The following is a 19410-nucleotide window of genomic DNA, read 5'->3' on the forward strand; positions in this document are numbered from 1 at the left end:
TAGTTAGCTTAATGTTTGAGTGTACTATTCACACCTTTCTGTATTCCCTTTGCACATGAAAGAAAGATTTGTTTATTTCATTCATTGTGACAGTCACTGCCGACATGCTTCCTTGGGTCCTGTATGTTGGCGAAGCGACATCCAATAGATAGCACAAGAAGGCAAAGTCAAAAGTTTCTGACAACAACAAACGTGGCGACCCTGGAGGAGGGCTTAATAATGTACCTTTGAACGGAGGCAGTTAAACAGAAGGTGGTGGTGTGTGAAGCCATTTAATACATTGCTACTTATGGATGGAGACCTCTTTTCAATATATTACCGATGAATTAATGAAACCTTTATTGCCCTAAGGGGAATTTGCTTTTTACAAATGAGCATAAAGGAGCATCAAAGACATCATCATCAACAACAGCAACACACATAAAACATGCATCATAAAAAAAAAACATCATAAAATGTCATAACAAAGCATCATTACTGGGAAGTGATTAAAAAAAAGAAGTGCCAGTTCCAGACTGTGTAACTTGAGCTTGTTGAGCATTTGGATGCGGCGTAGGACAAATGATGTTATGCCTCTTTTAGTCTGCATCCTGGGCCTGCTAGGCCTGCGCCCTGAAGAGTGCATATTCAGACTGTAAAGGGTGCTGTGGATCTGATATGATCATTTGAGTTAGATTGATTGTTCACTGGTCTTTCATGTGAGTAATACTGCACATTAGTCCTCCAGTTATCTTGCTACCCAAGTTTAACAGCCTCATCCAGTTTGTTCTTGTTTTCTATGGACAAACCCCTTCCCCCAGCACTGAATACAAAATATATATATATGTAGTATGGATAAAGGTCTTGTAAAACAGTATCAGTATAGTTCTGTCCGTGTAAAAACTTTTTTTCTTAAAGTTTTCTTAAAAAGTAGAGGCGTTGTTGAGCCTTTTCAACCCTAGCATTTGTGTTTGCACTCTACATCAATTTGCTATCAGTAATAGTGCCCAGATACTTGTACTCCTGTACACTTTCTTTCTCTTTTTTTTTTTTTTTTTTAATTTATTTATTTACATGAAATTTACAAACAAAGAACATGAGGTCATCATGGGTGTTACAGTTAAAATCACAATATATTTTTCCACATACATCATGGTATAATGTCATACTATTCAAGGTGCATACACAATCCATTTTTCCCAGCATTTAGTACATTTCTCCAACTCAAGTCTTAAAACAAAAGTAAGTCTCTCCATACAATAAATTTCTATCATGATCCCGCGCCACTGGTCCAACGTTGGAGGATCAACTTGCAACCATTTTCGGGTTATAGCTTTCCTACTACTTGCCAAAAGTGTCTTCAATAAGTATTTATCCTTGTGTTGGATTGTTTCGGGTATTTTACCAAGATATAAGATAACAAAGGAGTAGTCTAACTCCACCCCCATTCTCCTGTACACTTTCAGTGGTTATACTGTTCATAATTTCAGGGAACAAATTGATGATAATTTCTTTGGTTTTCTTTGTGTTCAAATTTAGTGACTTATCTGAGCACCAATTATAAAAGTGTTCAGTCTCAGCTCTATAACTGATTTCTTTGCCAGTTAAGGTCTATCAGCACACTATTACATCATCTGCAAATTTTAGCATTGTACAATCATCCTATTGACTAACAGTCATTGGTTTACCATGTGAACAGTCTCGGGGAGAGGACACAGCCTTTCAAGTTCTTCTGTTATACTGTTTTTAAAATGTCTTCATTGTGTCCTACAGTCTTGTCTGGCTTGAACTTCGTTGCGCTGCCCCCATGATTTTTGGTGATACTGCTGAATTTTGTTTGTATCAATAAGCTTTCAGAATACTCGTGCAAATATGAACATCATGAAAGCAGAGTACTGACAGAAGGCGCTGTCTATGTCCGTATATGTATCTAACTTTGACTAGAAATGAGCCTTTATTTATCTGTTGGCCACAATGCAAGACATTATCGAAATAGGTTGCATCAAGGTGGAAGAATTTAAGATAACCGTAGAGAAAGAAGACAACTTTCAAAATAGTTTTCTAAGGTTTTATTGAACTTTCAGCATTTCGGAAAACAAGAAGACTTGTGTAACTCAATCAGAAACAAGCATCTCCTACAAACCGAACTGTCAAAACTGTACACTGTGCTGATCAGTACACAGTTTAAAGTTGAAAGAATCAGTGTATGGTGTTGGATTGCTACCAGGACTCGTCAGTATAGTTTAGCCTCCTGGGAGTTGTAGTTTGCGTGGTGTTGAGACAACTTGTCAGGACAGCCTGCACTCTGTCCCCTCCTGAACTCCATCTTCCAGATTGCTGCTGCCTCCCACAGCTCAGAGCTGTTTAAGTCCCACGCTCTGGGTGACCCAACAACGCCAGTCAGCCAAGTGTATGAGTGTACACACAAACACACACATACACACACACACACACACACACAATGATAACATACACAAAGCCACTTCAGTTTGCATAAATGCACATACCTCTAAACAAACGTATTAAGTGTTCAAACACACACTGACCCTAAACATCATCTGTTTATCAGAGAGTATAGACACATAAACAGGGACACACACACAGATGGACAAGCTTCATCTTGTCATGCACTCAGTCTCACAATACACACAGAATCACACAACTGTTGACTGAGACACACAGTGCTCTCTTTGGACAGATTAAAGTACTTCCTGTATGAACACACGCCACCATCCCAAAACATCTGACCGTGTTTGAGGAGCAGAACATCCTGGAAGAGAACATGGGAACATGACACTTGGCATTGTCATCTGAAGAATACCAGCATTTTAAACAATTTTTCCTTTTTCGTTTACACTCCATCTCTCTTGTGTAGTCCGCTGGGTGCGTATCAGCCAATCAGACCTGCCTGTTGGATTTTGGAGAGGTCTAAAAGTGGGAGATTTTTAATGTCATAACATCATGTCTTGTGTACAGGCACAGGCTGTGGTGTTTTGTGCGCGCTGCCCTTGTTGGAGTTGTTATTTGGACCTTGGCCCACTTCCCACGCACCGCAACTTTTAAACAGAGTGAAGAGTTTTAATGGAAGGCATCCACTTACAGTGGTGTTTCTCAATAGGCTCTTCCTCATATTGTTGTTCCCACACAGTGTCTGCTGCTCGGTGATACTCTGGCAGTAAAGTAGAAACTAGAGCTGCCTGATTAGACTTTTAGTGACAAATCAGATTATTCCACAATGGGATGATAATGGAATCTCAGTGATTAATTGCCTTTATTGGGCCACAATGTTTGGGGAACACAATTTGTTCCAGCCTGTTTACATCAATCATCTCTAAACATAATATTAAATCTCTTTCTCAAGTCTTATCAAGTACAGCAAGGAGCATGGTTTTCATTACATTAATTGCCAAAAGTATTGCTGTAACACCCTCACTGTCTTTCCTGTGTCTCAGATATGCCCCTCCATGTCCGACGCAGCAGCGACCCTGCCCTGCTGACCATCAACGGGCCGTTTAGTAGCGGCGAGTCCCGGGTACAAACAGAAGAGCCTCCATCAAGGAAGAACCCAACCCGTTGGTCCACCACCGCCGGCTTCCTGAAAGCTCGCCACTCCCCTGGCACCAACAGCCTCGAGAGGAAGGTAGGTGGCTGGGTGTCAAACACAGAGAACGCTGTTTAATAACAAAGCGCTCAATCAAAATGATTAGATTGTTATGAGTGAAATACACTTTCAACAGCTGAGGGCTTTTATATATCTGGTTTGGGAAAAAAGCATTTCCTTAATTTTTCAGTCAATGAAATGTGATATATTATACAACAACAATATTCTTCAAACACCTTTGTTTTTTGTGTCTTCGCAGGGCAAAGGTATGGAAACGTACCGCAGTCTGCCGCGGGATGCAGGGACATGGGCCAATCAGAGAGAGTTTCAGAGAGAGACGGCCCGCTCGTCACTCAGCGCCAATCACCCCATGGTGGACCGCTGGCTTGAGAGACAGGAACAGGTAGGACCATGTTCAGTAGCTGTGAAAACATGAGTACACTTAAGGGCAGACACATTAGACAGACCTGTGCTGTAGTGATGATGCTGTCATGTCGTGCCTCGCAGTACCACGAGATGGTTTTTCACCATCACATTTGCCAGAGCGCCAGAGTTCAAGAACTTCCTATGCTGCTGGATAAAACAAGTCTGTAGGGAGATGGGTACAACATATAATAAAACACCTCCCATTAAAATTAAAAATACTATAGAAAGTAGTATTGATGACATCATTACACACTGCATGTCTCTGTTATATGACTGGACACGCAGTCAACACCTGATACCTTCAGCATTACAGCATCCAGAGATTTACAGCCGGTCTCACCCTCCACAGTCCGTCAGCCCTAAGCTCTGTGAAAGCCCGTCTGAGTGGCCGAGATCCAGTCCAGAGCCCGTCCCAGTTCTGTCACTCCCCCTGGCCCTCAGCGTCGAGGTTAAAAAGTGAGGAATTTCCACCATAAATCCACAATGCCACATAAGTCATGGAAGAAGGAATAACAGAATGTTGACACAGTAAATAACATAAGCCACATACAGTACATATGGTCCTGTTTAAGTGGATATGTAGGAGGTTGCCAGGGCTCGGGGCTGTGCTCCCACCGGGGTCGTGCACACCAAAGAATGATATGATAACATGTCATGAACCACTTGCATCATTCAGTTTTGGTCTTTGCAAAGGTTGTATTACAAAAATATATTTTTTCACTTGTGTAGTGTTGTTAAATAAACATGAAGCACTATGTTATGTGAATGAGCGTGCATACACACTGACAGTCCAGTCCCTATCTTATCTTTTTATGGGCTGTTGGGTTTGTTTATCCAACATGTGTATATGCTGTGGTTAGACATCTGCATTACTCTCTAGGTTGAGTGAAGTGGAGTTGTGTAAGTGAACTGTTGAGATAATAATCTGAAGTTGAACGCATGCAAGCTTAGAGCCCTGATGCCTTTAGACAACAGTTAGTTGTTTGATACCCTTGGGCTGCGTGTGACAGGCCATCACCTGCAGTTTTTGCGGTGTGTTTAGCACCATTAATGCCCTTTTCACAGACTGCTTGTCTGATTCAGCATGCTGATCCATGTTGGTAGCAGTCAGTCAGACTTTTGTCTGACTGATTTCATTTATTTTGTGCCATTTTTCGCCTCTTCTGTCCCTCTTGCACAAGCAAAATGCTCTGGACTAAATACGCTGGTGCAAAGCAAAGCACAATCTTACAGTGCCAGTTTCAATTTTGCACTCACACATATTTTTAATTTGTATTCAAGCATATGACAGTACTGTTTTATTTGATTCACAGTGGTGTGAAAATGGTTCGCAAATTTATTTTGTCTCTGCCTGTTTTCTTATGATTCAGATTACACACAAGCTATTTTTTCTTATGCAGCCACAGAATGTACATACATGTTGACAGCCAGCTGACTTTTCACTGAAGTCTTTAAGTGGTGTTTAAGTGCAGCTATTAATGTAATGCACAAGGTCACTTGTCAGTTGGTTTTCATGGTGCTAATTCTTCGAAGTCACCTGTGAAGCTCAGCGCAACCTGACATCCTCTGTCTTTAAAGTACTGTTTTAAACATGCAAAATTACAGTATAGTAGCTTTTGATTTATCATCTCAGGCACTTAGTGACTCTTCTACGTGCCATCTCACTCAAACTTATTTCTATTTTTGTCCTCATGTAAGTTCTTTTGCAAACAGTTTCTTCCATCGAAGGGTTAAATGTACAAAGAGTTCTCACCATCCATCAAGAGTGTAGAGCTGCGCCATTTTCCTCATCTGTCTTACAACAGGTTTTAGTATGAAGGGGGTTAAGTGGTAGAGGTCACTGCAGGATGGTGTAGTTGGTATTAATGACCAGCTGAAGGCCATCTGCCCTCCTCTACACACACACACACACCCCCCTATACACGCATACACAGACACACGTATGTTCCCCACCATCCGCTCGTTCAGCTGACAGCCCTCACTATGACTTGAAGAGCTACATCAATCCTTGTGGCCTTGTGTGTGTCTACTTATTTGATGCTGCCTTTCTCTGTGCAGTGTTTCCCCTAGGATTCTTTTCAAGCAGTGGTGCTTGAGTGCTTGACTTTTATTTTGCATTGCTGAAAGATACATCTGCTGATACAAGAAGGGCTTTAGACACGCATTTGTACACAACTGTAGATGTGGATTTATGTTCGATAAAATGCTTCTGATGCCTCATATGCTGTTGCAGTCACTTCTGCACATTGGGGCAGATGTAACATTTGACATCTACTGTTTGAATTGAAATTGAAAGTATAACACGGATACAAGTTGCCTACATAAAAATTGTGTCCAAAACCTGTTACAATGCAGATGAGAAAGAGCTGGGACACATAAAGATGCCATGCTTTCAAGTGGGCACAGTGCAGGACAAAACAAAGTTCAATGTAAACACTGTCTGAAAACAGTGGAGTGTATCTCAACCTCTACAGAAGTGTTCAGTGTGGTGTGTGTGTGTGGCATGTGAGGAGAGAGAGACTGTGTGTCTGCACTCAGGACGGGCAGGTGAGCTGGACTTCTGGTTAGTGAATGTTCAGTGTGAGTTTCAGTTTGTCAGAACCGCCACACCAGTGAAGCTATTTTAGCGTTGCAGAGAGAAATTGTCTTGCATGTTTTGCGTCATCTGATCGGCCTTCAAGCCATATAGAATTAATATCGGCCAATAATGATTGGTGGCCGATCAATCAGAGCAATAGAGAGAGCAAATTAATTGCGTTTTGGAAGATTTTAGGTGTCCTGCTGCTAAATGCACATAGGGGAACCACTACTGTGTGATGGTGAGAGACAGATTAATGATGGAGTATCACATTTTGTGTTCTTGCTTCATAAGTGTGAAGGTCTTGAGTATGTGTGTTTGCAGATATATGTGTGACTGCACATAAAATGACTCAGCCAGATACTCTGAATCCAAGTTGCACCATTGTATTCCTTCTTATCATCGACACACACACATAAACACACACACCGACTGTAGTTTGAGGTCTCACGGGCTGTTGTTGGTCAGCCTTGTGTACAGTATCTCGCTGCTCGCTGTCACACTGTTTTATGTCAGGTTGATTTAAGCCCCACTTAGCTGACTTTGTTCCAGGAAGGATGTTGCAACTCTGCTGTGATGAGAGAAGCTTTGCTTTTGTTCCAGTCTAGATAATCAAATGACAGAACAGCTAAGATACACCAGAAATAAGAAAAATATCTTTTGTTAGAAGCAAAGCTCAGTTAGTATCCACTGAAGATTGTTGTTGTTATAATACGTTCTCAGTGCATTTGATTACTCTTGTCGATGTTATTCTGTTGCCATGATGGTCAAATAACCTGACTTGTCACTATGTTTTATTTTGTTGGACTGAAGTCGATTACAGAACTAGTCAAAGGAGACTCTTTGCTCATATTGTGTACAGAAATCCACCAATTCTTACCACACACTGACCACTTAAATCATAAAGCCAGATATATTTCTGTGGCTTAGTGATGACATGTCTGGAGATGTAATCTGATGCTGCAGAGTTACACGGTCCAGCTTTTTTTTTCATACTAACTGTTGCAGCATTTAAAATGCAAAACTTTACTTATGTAACACAACTCATTCCACAAGAAGAAAAATTTATTTTTTATGTTTTGAAACATCTGCAGTGACCCAGGGTTGTAAATAAGAAATAAGTGTTGTAACTAGCAATTAATTTTCTCAACAATAGATCTACTGATTCTTTTCTTGTAGTTACTAATTAATTGTTTGGTATGTAAGATGTATAAAATGTCAACAAAAAAAAAAAATACTAATAATTGCCAGAGCCCAGGGTGAGGTGTTGGTTTTCTACTTTTGTAAGGAAAAAAATATTTGCATTAAGTGCATTTACTATATCCGAATAGTTTAAATATATTTTAATTGATATTCTGTCAATTACCTAATCAAGCGATCGACTTACTGTCTCAGCACGATGAAAAATATATGACTTAGAGTTATCATGTGAGATTTTAAGCTTTAAAATTGTACGGGTTCTGGAGGCAGAAGCAGTAAACACATTCTGGGAACAAAGGTTGCACTTTGAGATAAAGTTAAATAAGGTAGCAAATAAAAACAAAGCATCGAGTCTGATCTGCAGTAAATTCTGTTAATAGAGCTAATCTGGGGCATTTCATGCATCTTTAATGGCCATACAGCCTCCGCATACATTCTAAACCTACAGTTCATTACAGAACCAAAAGGAATTCTCCTCCGACACAATTAGCCCAGAGAGCCATTTTCCAGTAGTATATGAAAGCTTTGTTAAGAGTGCAGAATAGCATGGTATGGGAATGAAAAATAGCAAAGCAAGAATAGAATATGCAGTGATTTAATTAGAATAGAGCGGCACGGAATGATGAATGAACAATTTCCTCAAGTTAGTCTCATCTTATCTTCCTAGAATGAATAACATGGGACAGAAGAGTATGAAATGAAGAGAGGAATTAGAATAGAGCGTCACATAATGAAGTAGGCCTATTTTACTCCTGTGGAGAATTTCGGCTTCTCTCATAACAAAACCTGCAAAACGTGGCATTGCTTGGCACTGAAGTGAGCCAGATTGAATCTCATTGAAATGAATGAAACTATTCTCCGTTCCCAAGTGGGTAATTGTGCGTGCCTGCAGCAGCACCGGCGGCTCCCTGACACACAGCGAAAATTGAACTGCGATAGTTTTGAGCTGCGTTCACAAGCCCCTAAACTCCAAGCCCCCCCCTTTGGCAACAGGTAGGGGGTCGCCATGGCAACAGTGAGCTGTCAGTCGAGTGTGTATTAATGAGAGCTGTTTGGAGGTGCTGAAGCTGCGTAGAAAATAAAGGTCTGCACTGTGTGTGTGTGTGTGTGTGTGTGTGTGTGTGTTTATGAGTCATGAGGGCATTTATGCATCTGTGTGTGTGTGTGTTTGTTTGACTGTGTGTGTTTGTGTGCCCATCCATGAATGTGTCTGTGGCACCCATGAGTGTGTGTGTGTGTGTGTGTGTGTGTGTGTGTATGCATTTGTGACTTTGGCTGTGTGTGTTTTGCATGTCAGCTATGAGCATGTGTCAGAAATGCAGGCAGCCATAGACTTGGTTGCAAATCAACCAATTAAGAAGAAAAGGCACAAGCCGCTGAGCCTCCTTCAGTGTGAGCGTGGACAGCTGAACCTCATGCACAACACACACACTGAATCTGCTCCATCTAGTCATCTCCTCTGTTTGTTTGTTTTGTTAGTGTAGATACATGCATGTGGATCTGTTATTTTATGTATGTGTGTGTTCTGTCCAGTGAAAACCACCAATTTGATGTTGTTTGAGTATGACCATACACCTTTATAGATGAAGAATACTATATTTTTCACATTCTTAGGCTTCAAAAAGCCTTCAAAGACTCCACTTACGTGTTAACAATGCTTAAAGCAAGCCTGCTTTCTGTAATCCATGAAAATTTAAAAAGTTAAGATACACAGTTTTCACACAACACCAGTGGGTTTGTGTGTGTGTATATTCACATCACGCCTGCAGGTCTTCCCCTGAGGCCTGACAACACTTCTATTGCTGATACCTGGAGCTGCAGCCAGACATCATTAACACAGAGGACCTGGACCCTCTTACAGCATTACAAACACACACACATGCTGTCAAACTCAAGCACACACAACAATGTATGTGTCCAAACAAAGATGGATTTATGATCTTTGTGTCATTAATAATTGGATTTTTCCAGCATTTTTCCTGCTTCATGAGTGATGCAAAAAATTGAAACCAAACTAAATGTAGAATCTCGAACACAACAGCATTCTTACAGTTTTTTTGTAGACGGCCTAGTATCTCCTTTAAACAAGAAATATGCAGCAGTTTCATTTATGTTTGTAGATGGACAAACCTTTATGTACTGCCTTTTGCAAAATGTGTATACCACACATCTCAGCTCTAAGATGTGTGTATACCACACATCTTAGAGCTGATTGACAAAATTTCTACCTGGGCTTTTATAGTCAGGTCAGTTTATTTATAGAGCAGAGATGTTTTTAAGTAATAACATTTAGACGTGATTAAACAAGAATCATAGTTATATTAATAACTTACTCAAATGCAATTGTAAAGACTTTGCGGGATTTAAAAGTGGTGATAGATTTTGAATGCAAGTCTCTAATGCTTAACAGAAAGTGATGCATTTCGAGTTTTAAGCGGCAGCAGTTTGTTGAAAGGGTAGAAGAACTGGTTGCTGCTATGAAAAGCTGTAGCTACTGAACCATGACTGAGGAGACAAAAGAGCGCCGTAAACGGAAAGTCAATTTTGTGTCAGCTGAAAAGCCAAAAGTAACAAATGTCACAGCAGTGAACACACAAAGTGATTGACAAGTGAGATTGTTGAAAAATCTACAAGGCCATCCTCGCAACGAAAATGTTTCCCAAAGATCAGATGCTTCCCATGCATGTACCAATACAGTCACTTTATGAGGGAATTTTTAAGATTTAAAGGTCCTGTGTATAGGATTAAGAGGCATCTATTGGCAGACATGTTATAAAATATTCATAACTATGTTTTTGTTAGTGTATAATCACCTAAAAATCAGAATTGTTGGGCTTTTGTTACCTTAGAATGAGCCGTTAATGTCTGCAAACGTCAGCCATGTTGTGTCTACAGTACCCAAAACGGGCAAACCAAGCAGTGGCTCTAAAAAGGGCCTGTCACTTCTGCAACCTGACTAGATGCTACTGAATCATTCACACTGGACCTTTAAGCAGCGTAACCTTTGAAAGACCTAAAATGACTCATAACTTTATACATTATTTTCCAGTTAGCACCTTTAAAGTGCAGATCTCATCAAACTGGGTTGGTGCAGTTCATTATTATAACTTACTGGAGTCCAGGCTTTTCACCTCAGTGACAGTGTTAGCATTCAGTATGTACAGTGTGTGTGTATCATAGTGAACGCAACCTTGGTTTGTGTCAGTGTGTGTTTGTGATGCTACTGTGTGTCCTCAGCCATTAGACTGCTGAGGGAGAGTTGAGTTATCTTTCGTGGTGGGATGGAGGCTTCACACAACTCACTGGGGACGTTGTTACACAGACATACTGAAGGCAGGTCAGCACACACGCACACACACACACACACACACACACCTCCATACCTGTGCAGGAGTGTTAATGCTGACATATGCATGTGTGCACTGTGAGCGTATTCGCAGGCAACCACTTTGCATGCACACGTTAACACAACAGCTAGTGTGATAAAACATCTATGTATCACATGGAAACAATGATACAAGCTTTTTCACACATACAGAGACACACACACTCCTGAACACACCGCAGGATGTCCTTAACACAGAAAGAGAGAGACACACACACATTTATTATGCATACCCTGCATTTCAAAGCATACTTAGACCAAAATGAACAAGCGGGTGTGCACACGTACACGCAAAATAAACACATGATTACGCAGTAAGTGTATGCACCAAAACAAATCTTCGAGACCATGTAAGTGCACACACGCACACACACACCTTTCTCCAGCGCTTCCTAACTAACAAGCCTCCATGCAGTGTATGTAGTGGAGAGTTGAGTCCCTCAGGTGCACAGAGCAGCTTTAGCAGGATAAATCATGCAAACCTGAGCCGTATACTCATAAATCACCTCAGACTCGGCGTGGAGCGCGTGTTCGTATGTGCATGCATAATGCGCACCCAAACCTGCATGTTTTGTTGAGCGTAAATGTGAATAAATGAGTGTGTGAATTGTTTCTTCATTGTGTGCAGGTGTGTACACATACGTAGCATTTTCTATGTGAAGGTTCAAGATATCTGTGGGTGCCTGTGTGTGTGTTGGTGCATGTGTGTGTGTTTGGGTGCTAATAAGACGGATGAAACTGAACAGTCCACTTCTTTCAAAGCAGCAGGATCACAGAATATTCTGAACAAATGACCAGTAGGTGCTGCTGTGGAGCTTAGATCGAAGAGAGTAAGGGTGTGTGTGTGTGTGTGTGTGTGTGCGCTTGTGTGTTTTGTCCTTCTGTTTCTGTACTCTATGTGAGTGTGGTGTGAATGGGTGTACAGATAAATACAGTAGGTGTGTGTTAGTACATGCAGATGTGAGAACAGTTCAGTGTTAATCTGCAGCCACCTTGCTATTATGAGCCTTTAGTCTGACTCCTACTCTCTTTTCCTCCCACTTTTCCGTCTGTAATATGTTTCTGTGAATCTTATTAGTGTATCCCTCGCTTTGTCACCCTTTTCTGTCTTTCTCTTTATTACAAAGCTCTCCTTCTCAGGATTATACATGCAAGTAATAGTCACTCTTTACTCTTTGCTCTGTGTTTAACTAACTCTATCTTCTGCTTTCATCGCTCACCTTTGCCCCCTTTTCTCACCTCTCAGTACTGCAAGTCTTGGTATCGTGGTAAGAGCTCAGATTATTTCTATTATTAAGACATTTAATACATGGCAGAAGAACAAGCATCTAATTAAAACCTTTAAACCACATGTAAATGATTTCAGACTTCCAACATTGCGTTCATTTGAGTTTTTTTGTCTGATGAGTCTGATGTGACTCTTACGTATCAAATATAATTTCCTTGATTTACTTTCCAGTCGCTGTTGATTAGGGCTGGGTATTGTTTGGGTTTTTTACTGATATCAGTGCTGAAATAATACTTTTGAGACATAATTGGTACCTTAACGCAGTCTGAAGTGATACTTAAAAAGAAGTAAGGCACAAAACAATGGTCAACATCATCAAAGAATGTCTTTATTTTAAATGCAGAGGCAAATTTGAACTTGAAATTAAACAATAAATTTTAATTTCAACTACTACTACTGGTCCAACTACAATAATTTAACATTAAATAACAATTACAGTAATACATCCATTAATTCATTTTCCCTAACCGTTTATCCTGGCTGGGTTGGTGGGGGGGGGTTGGAGTCCATCCCGGCTGACATTGGGCGAGAGGCGGGGTACACCCTGGACAGGGTGCCAGACTGTCGCAGGGCTGACACTTAAACCCCTTTTCACTGCCCAATTTACCGCGAATGTTGGGCCGTTTTACCGGCAAGCTGCGAGCATTTAGACACACAGAGCCGAATTGGCGAGTTGATCCATGGTGCCCAATTTTCCGCCTCGTAGGGTAGTCATATTGGCAGAACCTTTTTGGAATAAATGGAACGAGGCGGCCTTCTGCCACAGGAGGACCTGTTGAAGACTTGTGGGAGGAGCTGTTGATGACGCCGCACGTGCGAGCCACTGGCGGTGGATAAACAGCTGATAGCAGGAATTAGCAAGCAGCTAGTAGCAAGAGGGAAACGTAAACCTGACAGACACTGTAAAGATGAGCAACTGGGCAGACAAGGAATTGCACGCCCTTCTTGCCCTCGCAAACGAAGAAGCCATTAACCGTCAGACGACAGGAACGGTGAAGGACGGGCCGACTTACGAGAGAATCGCCGAATGACTGACCAGCCGCGGCTTCCCTTCCACGTCACTGTTTACATCACACACTGAGCTACACGTTTTGTTACTTGCTCACGCCCCCCATTGCCCTGAAAAAGGCACATTCTGTATAAACAAAAGTAGGTAGGCGGCATTTTGCCGCGCTCCCCGATTTTGTTTTTATACTGCCAATGCTGAAAAAAGACTGATTGGGCTTTCCTGCAAATTTGCGCAATTCCTGTTTAAAAAGGGCTACAGAGACAGACAACCATTCACACTCACATTCACACCTACGGGCAATTCAGAGTCACCGATTAACCTACATGTCTTTGGACTGTGGGAGGAAGCCCACGCTGACTCGGGGAGAACATGCAAACTCAGCACCCTGGGGCTCGAACCCCCCACCCTGGATTCGAAGCAAGAGGGTTTCTGTCATGGCAATGACAATAGCTGGTCCCACTTCACAGTCAACCTTAAAGGAGGCTAACTTTGCTCGCTAACTTCAGGGCTAACACCTCTCCCTCTAATCATCAGATGACACCGAAACAGAGAAACTTGTGCTGTATCTCCCTCTTTTTTCCTCGCTACGTTCACAATCTGGCACCAAAATGAGGCACTAGTGAGGCAATGAGGTACTTTTCCATTACATGCCTGACGTATAGGAATTGGTCCCTGGTTTTGGTACCAAATCTTACCATTAATCAAACATATTCACATACTTTCTTAAAACCCTCTTCTCTGCTTCAATCAAATACAAATACTTTTAGACGTTCAGCGTAAATTTAGCATTCAGCCTCTACATCATAAGTTATAAAATATTTTCCGTCTAACTTGCTGTCTGTCCTTTCCTCTCCATTGTACTCCCTGTCTCTTCTATCGATCCTCCCTTTTCTCTTTGCTCTTCACGTCACCACCTCGTATGGCCTCCTTTGTTTTTATTCCTCTCATTTCTCTCCATCTCTCTCCCTCCTGTTCTCCTGCGCTCCTCGTCGCCTTTGATCTTTTGCTTTTAATATGACAGAGAGCTGTGGGAGCCCAGATCCCTTCCAGCTGGGAGGGACAGGGTGAGAGAGCAGGAACAGAGAGATGGAGGGAAGATGAAAGACAGCTCTCCTCCTCTTGAGGCTTTGCAGTTTCCCCCAGAGGGGATATCCACCTCGGGGTGCAACCTGCCGTCAGGACTTTCCAAACGAGCACATGGTTTTCTGTTCATCACCTGCTACCAAGATCTAATTACACCTAAAATAGACCTGATCAGGTTGAACAGATGGTGGGTCTTTCTCAAACTTAATCCACCTCTGGAGGTACAGGCAAGGTTAGAAACACATACAGTGAGGATTCAAAGATTAGAATCTCAGTTTTATAAACCCGCTGCGCTCTGTGGGTTTGTCATTAGCGCAGAGAGAACGAACAAGAAATGGAGATATTGGCTGGTGAAAAGGAGATGAGAGAGTGAGGAGAGAGTGTTTTGCGGAGGAGTTTATCAGAGGTCCATAAAACGATCAAAGACAGAGAAGAAGGATGACAACAGCAGGTGTCAGCTGTTATCAGAGGAGAATCAGAGGGATCTGGCAGGAGAGGGATAGAGCTGATTATTGAGGCCTGCTGTGCTCTGACAATGAAATCCTGCAAATAGGACGCAGTCAGAGATATCCCTTTATCTGGAGGATCAGAGGTTTGGTTTTCACAACACCTGAACCCCTAACATTTACCCAAAGCACTGGAAATCATGTATCAGTTTGCAGATGGGATATTGTTGAAACATCTGTTACTGTGATATAAAAGAAGTGATTAGTTTTGTGTGATGATTCAATTTTCTGTGCATGTGGATCATAATTATCAGGCCTTTAACTTGCATGGATTCTAAAACCAGATTTAGCCCAAAAAGCATTAAAATAGTTTAGATTTATTCCTTTTTAAGTCAGGGTTTTAGTGTCTGATGCTGCTTTAAAACAAAAAATGCGTATAGCTCCCACCGGCAATGTGACAAACTATTATTTGCATCTGTAAATTTATTTAATTTTCTTTATTGTCCATAAAAAAAGAGTTAAAAACATATATTAGCACAGGCCAAATCCAATTAGCACCGGTTGATAAGACCAAACATTGTCAAACAACAACAGGTCAGTTAAAACCCTAATGAACTGTTGCCTATTGTTTTACAGAAGTGTCAGCACACTCCCCTTAAAGAATTAATCATATTGATTATTTGGTTTGCATTCCTCTGTTTCAAGTAGGGGTGTACCTAATGACATTATTTTAATTAATTTTTCCTGATGTTTTACCAGAAGTTTTACTAGTCTAAAAGTAAGAAAACATTAAAATCAGTCAAAATGTAATCTATAAGGTCAATAAACATTGTGAAAATATATTGCTTATATTATAAGAGTCAATCAAAACTGTTCATTACATTTTTTTAATGACCAAATGGTAATTTAAATGCTGATGAAATGTATGACACTTTGAGCCGTGCATTATGAACATTATTTATTAAAACAGAGGGCCGACGCGAGGGAAGCAAGGTTTTATACATCTCTAATTTTAAGCTCCCAGGATTATTAAAAAAATGTTTGAGAAATGTACTGCTCAGAAAAGTGGTCTACAAAATAGCTTAAATTAATGATTGTTTAAACCAAATTCTCATAAGAAAAACTGCCTGTAGATAATGATTCACATGCCCAGTTATGGTTCGTGTGAAGCTCCTGTCATTGATTGTGCTGTTAGATGTACAGCTGTGGAGGTGTTCTGCTGAAGGTGCAGCACACACTGCCGCACAACACTGCAGCAGGAAGTGGCGAAAAGTCACAGAGGGAGAGGACACAGAGTGAGAGTGAGTTTTTGTGGTTTCTCCCTCACTTGTTTATGTAGACACACTCTTCTTCTCAGCAGCAGCCATTACAGTTTGAGTCAGCCAGAATAATGGCCTTCAGTCTGACAACCCTATATGTGTGTGTGTGTGTGTGTGTGTGTGTGTGTGTGTGTGTGTGTGTGTGTGTGTGTGTATAAGTTGTCACCATTATCCACAGCTCCCTTCCTCTCAGAGGGGTAGTTTGGTCGGCTTTGCCTGTTATTTTGCTCCATAGCAGAGTCTCATCTCTGTAAACGGTGCATCACGTAACAAGCTGTGTGACTGGCCACAGCACGCCCTGCTCACCTCAGTGTTTGGGACATACAGTGAGTTCACCATGAGGCGTAGACCCTACAGTAGTTCCCAAACTTCCCACACATTTGAAGAGAGCACACAAATGTAGAAAAGTCTGAATTGTTGAGTATTTATTTATTTATTTATTTGTTATGCCTCCCACAATTTTTGTGTGTCATGGTTTAGAACATGCTGTTTTTGTCGTTGCCTCAGCCCATCAGTGTGGAGGCTAAGGGCGCATTCACACCAGAATAGTCCGTGGGACTCGGTTCGATTCGGCGGGGAATGCCAAAAAAAATTTCACACCTTAATATAGGTCGGTTCACTTGCACACTGCACTTTTCAAAGTGGACCAAACTGCCTTGACAACGTCACGCAGCAACAGCTGCTTGTTTGGGGGCGGTATTCCCCAAGACAACCACTGACCAAGAAGGAAAAAAAAACCCGGCTCATTGATTGGCCAGGACCGAAAATGGAAATCCATCCCCTTCAGCCGCCTTGGTGACCACAAGAAAATGGAGCGACACCAATTTTATGCAGTCTTGGGGTTTCTGTTTTTACATTTTTACCTCTGTTTCTCCTGGTTCGTGCTGATGGCTTTGGGGTTTTTTTCTTTTTCCTACTCAAAATGCGCTGCGCTCTGCATCACTTCCTCTCTATGGTTCACTTCCTCTCTTTGGTTCGCTGGATAGTCCTTTTGCATTTCCCACTGTCAGCGAACCACACTAGGGTTCACTTGCAAGTGAACCGAGTCCCCCAGTTTTCAAGCGGACCAGGGTTCGCTCGTTTGGTCCCCACCAGAGTTCGAATGAGCGTTCATACCACTCCAAACAAATTGAACTATGTGTGGAAGTGGACCAGGGTTCGTTTAAAGTGGACCAAATAGCACCAGTGTGAATGTGTCCTGAGTACCAGTGTCATCCTGTATTACAATAAATAGGTAGCAGGACTGTCCCAAACACTATGTGGGCTTCAGAGCTACAGTGTGCTTAAAGTCATTTTTTTGCAGATTTTGTCATTCTTTAGTATTGTTGTTTATATTATTATTTGTTTAAAAAAAAATCCCAAAGGTTTTGGGTGTCTTAGGCATGTTTGTAATGGCTTTGGTTGAACTTTTTGTGACATAATAGCAGCTTATTACAAATTTTCTTGTCATGGATAAATTATAAACCCACATAAATGCTCTCAACAGTAGGCCTGGAACAAATATGCGAGTGGTCGAATATTCGGGTAGCTTCAGTAGTTATTTTCATCTCATAGTGAAGAAAAAAAAACCCTGAAGTTGTACAGTGTTGGATATGTGATAGCATTTTTTGTTTGGTTGTTGTTGATTCACTCACTGCACTGCAGAACCGCACCAAGAAACATCCAACATGCCCTCAACAGTCCAGCTTCACTTTGTCGACAGGTGGCTGTGGTGAAATATTTCTGCTTACCTCGCTAGAAGTGTATCAACATAGTAAATGTTTTATGATTCTAACAGTGTTACTAAAACCTCCACATCCTCCCCAGCCTCCTCCTCTACTTCCTTCACAAGATGTTTCTCTCAAAACAAACTTTCTTGCAGAAATGTGTGTCGACTGTGCATTCTGCCTCTGTACTGTTTAACAGTTCACTCACTCCCCTAATGATTCACCTGTCATATGTTACATTTTACAACTGCCTGTATGTACATATATTAATTGCATATCTGGGGTTCAGAATGTGTTCTTGACCTTAGAGACAGCAGTAGACAAAAACAATCACCGGGTCTTCAGAGAGATAGCAGCTGCTCGAGGTGGTTAGAGAAGATGAACCAGTGGATCTTTGCCTTTTTGCTTCACCTCTAGTTCAAATAATTAATCATCAAGATTGTTGCCTCTTAATTTTCTGACGATGAGTTAATTGATTAAGCGTTTCAGCTTGATACCTTTGGGAGATTTTGGAGTGACCTGTTAGACAGTGTTCACGATTACCATCATCAACCACCAAATGAGGGAATATCTTTTGGGGACCAGTGTTTATAGCTCCAGTAGAGTCACAGACTGACGACAACAAGCATTGAAGCTGTTCTCGAGGCTCATGGTAGCCCAACATCTTATGTTGTTTTTTTTCTGATAGTATGTCACACAACATATACAGGACTAACTCACTGTTGTTGTTTCTATGCGTAAAGGAATTCAACATAGCATGTGTGTGTGTGCTTGATCTATCCCAGTTGACACATAGTTCCGTCCCCCATATGGGTTACATATGGTTCAAACACACGCACACATTTGTGCAAACTTTCCTCTCCCTTCTTCTTTCCATCCACTTCACTTACTGTACCATGTAACACTCCTTACTGTATCCTACCCTCCCGCTCACTCACTCACACACATACACACACTCTCCCTCCACCTGTGTCATGTTTGACATTGTCAGGAGAGCCAAGTCAAGCTGATCCTGTCAGTGTGTGTTGGATTCAGGCCTACATCAACGTTCAGCCCAACTCTGGCTGATTACTGTCTAAATAATCCATCCACACCAGTGGAATGCCAGACAGCCTCGGTGGGCCGGGCAAGGACCTCGGCGGGGTAAAAGGAGGATAGTTCAGGTGAAATAAAAGTGTTGGCTTATGTGGAATTCATGCTTTGTTAATGTAATGGAAAATACTGGACAATCTCAAACTTTTTTTGCTTTTTTTTTTTTTTTTTTTTTTTTTTTAAATCTCTGGCAACCAAAAAAAAAATGTCAGAAGTTCCCTGAATCCCCTCAGGTTTCAAGTTGAGAGTTTTCAAAGTGTCATTTGTCATCCTTTGAGCGAGCTTTGTCACGGCTTTC

General features: G+C 41.4%; 1 protein-coding gene across 4 annotated transcripts in view; it reads left to right on the top strand.

Annotated features, from left to right (window-relative positions):
* Nucleotides 1-19410, top strand: part of LOC125901705 (partitioning defective 3 homolog) — a 288080-nt gene that overhangs the window by 107672 nt on the left and 160998 nt on the right. For all 4 annotated transcript variants that reach the window (XM_049597558.1, XM_049597562.1, XM_049597559.1 and 1 more), the window contains exons 4-5: nt 3432-3619; nt 3840-3983. In XM_049597558.1, the coding sequence (XP_049453515.1) occupies nt 3432-3619; nt 3840-3983 (332 nt within the window). The remainder of the gene's footprint in view (nt 1-3431; nt 3620-3839; nt 3984-19410) is intronic.

This window comes from Epinephelus fuscoguttatus, linkage group LG15 (genome assembly GCF_011397635.1).
Source record: "Epinephelus fuscoguttatus linkage group LG15, E.fuscoguttatus.final_Chr_v1".
Taxonomy (NCBI): Eukaryota; Metazoa; Chordata; class Actinopteri; order Perciformes; family Serranidae; genus Epinephelus; species Epinephelus fuscoguttatus.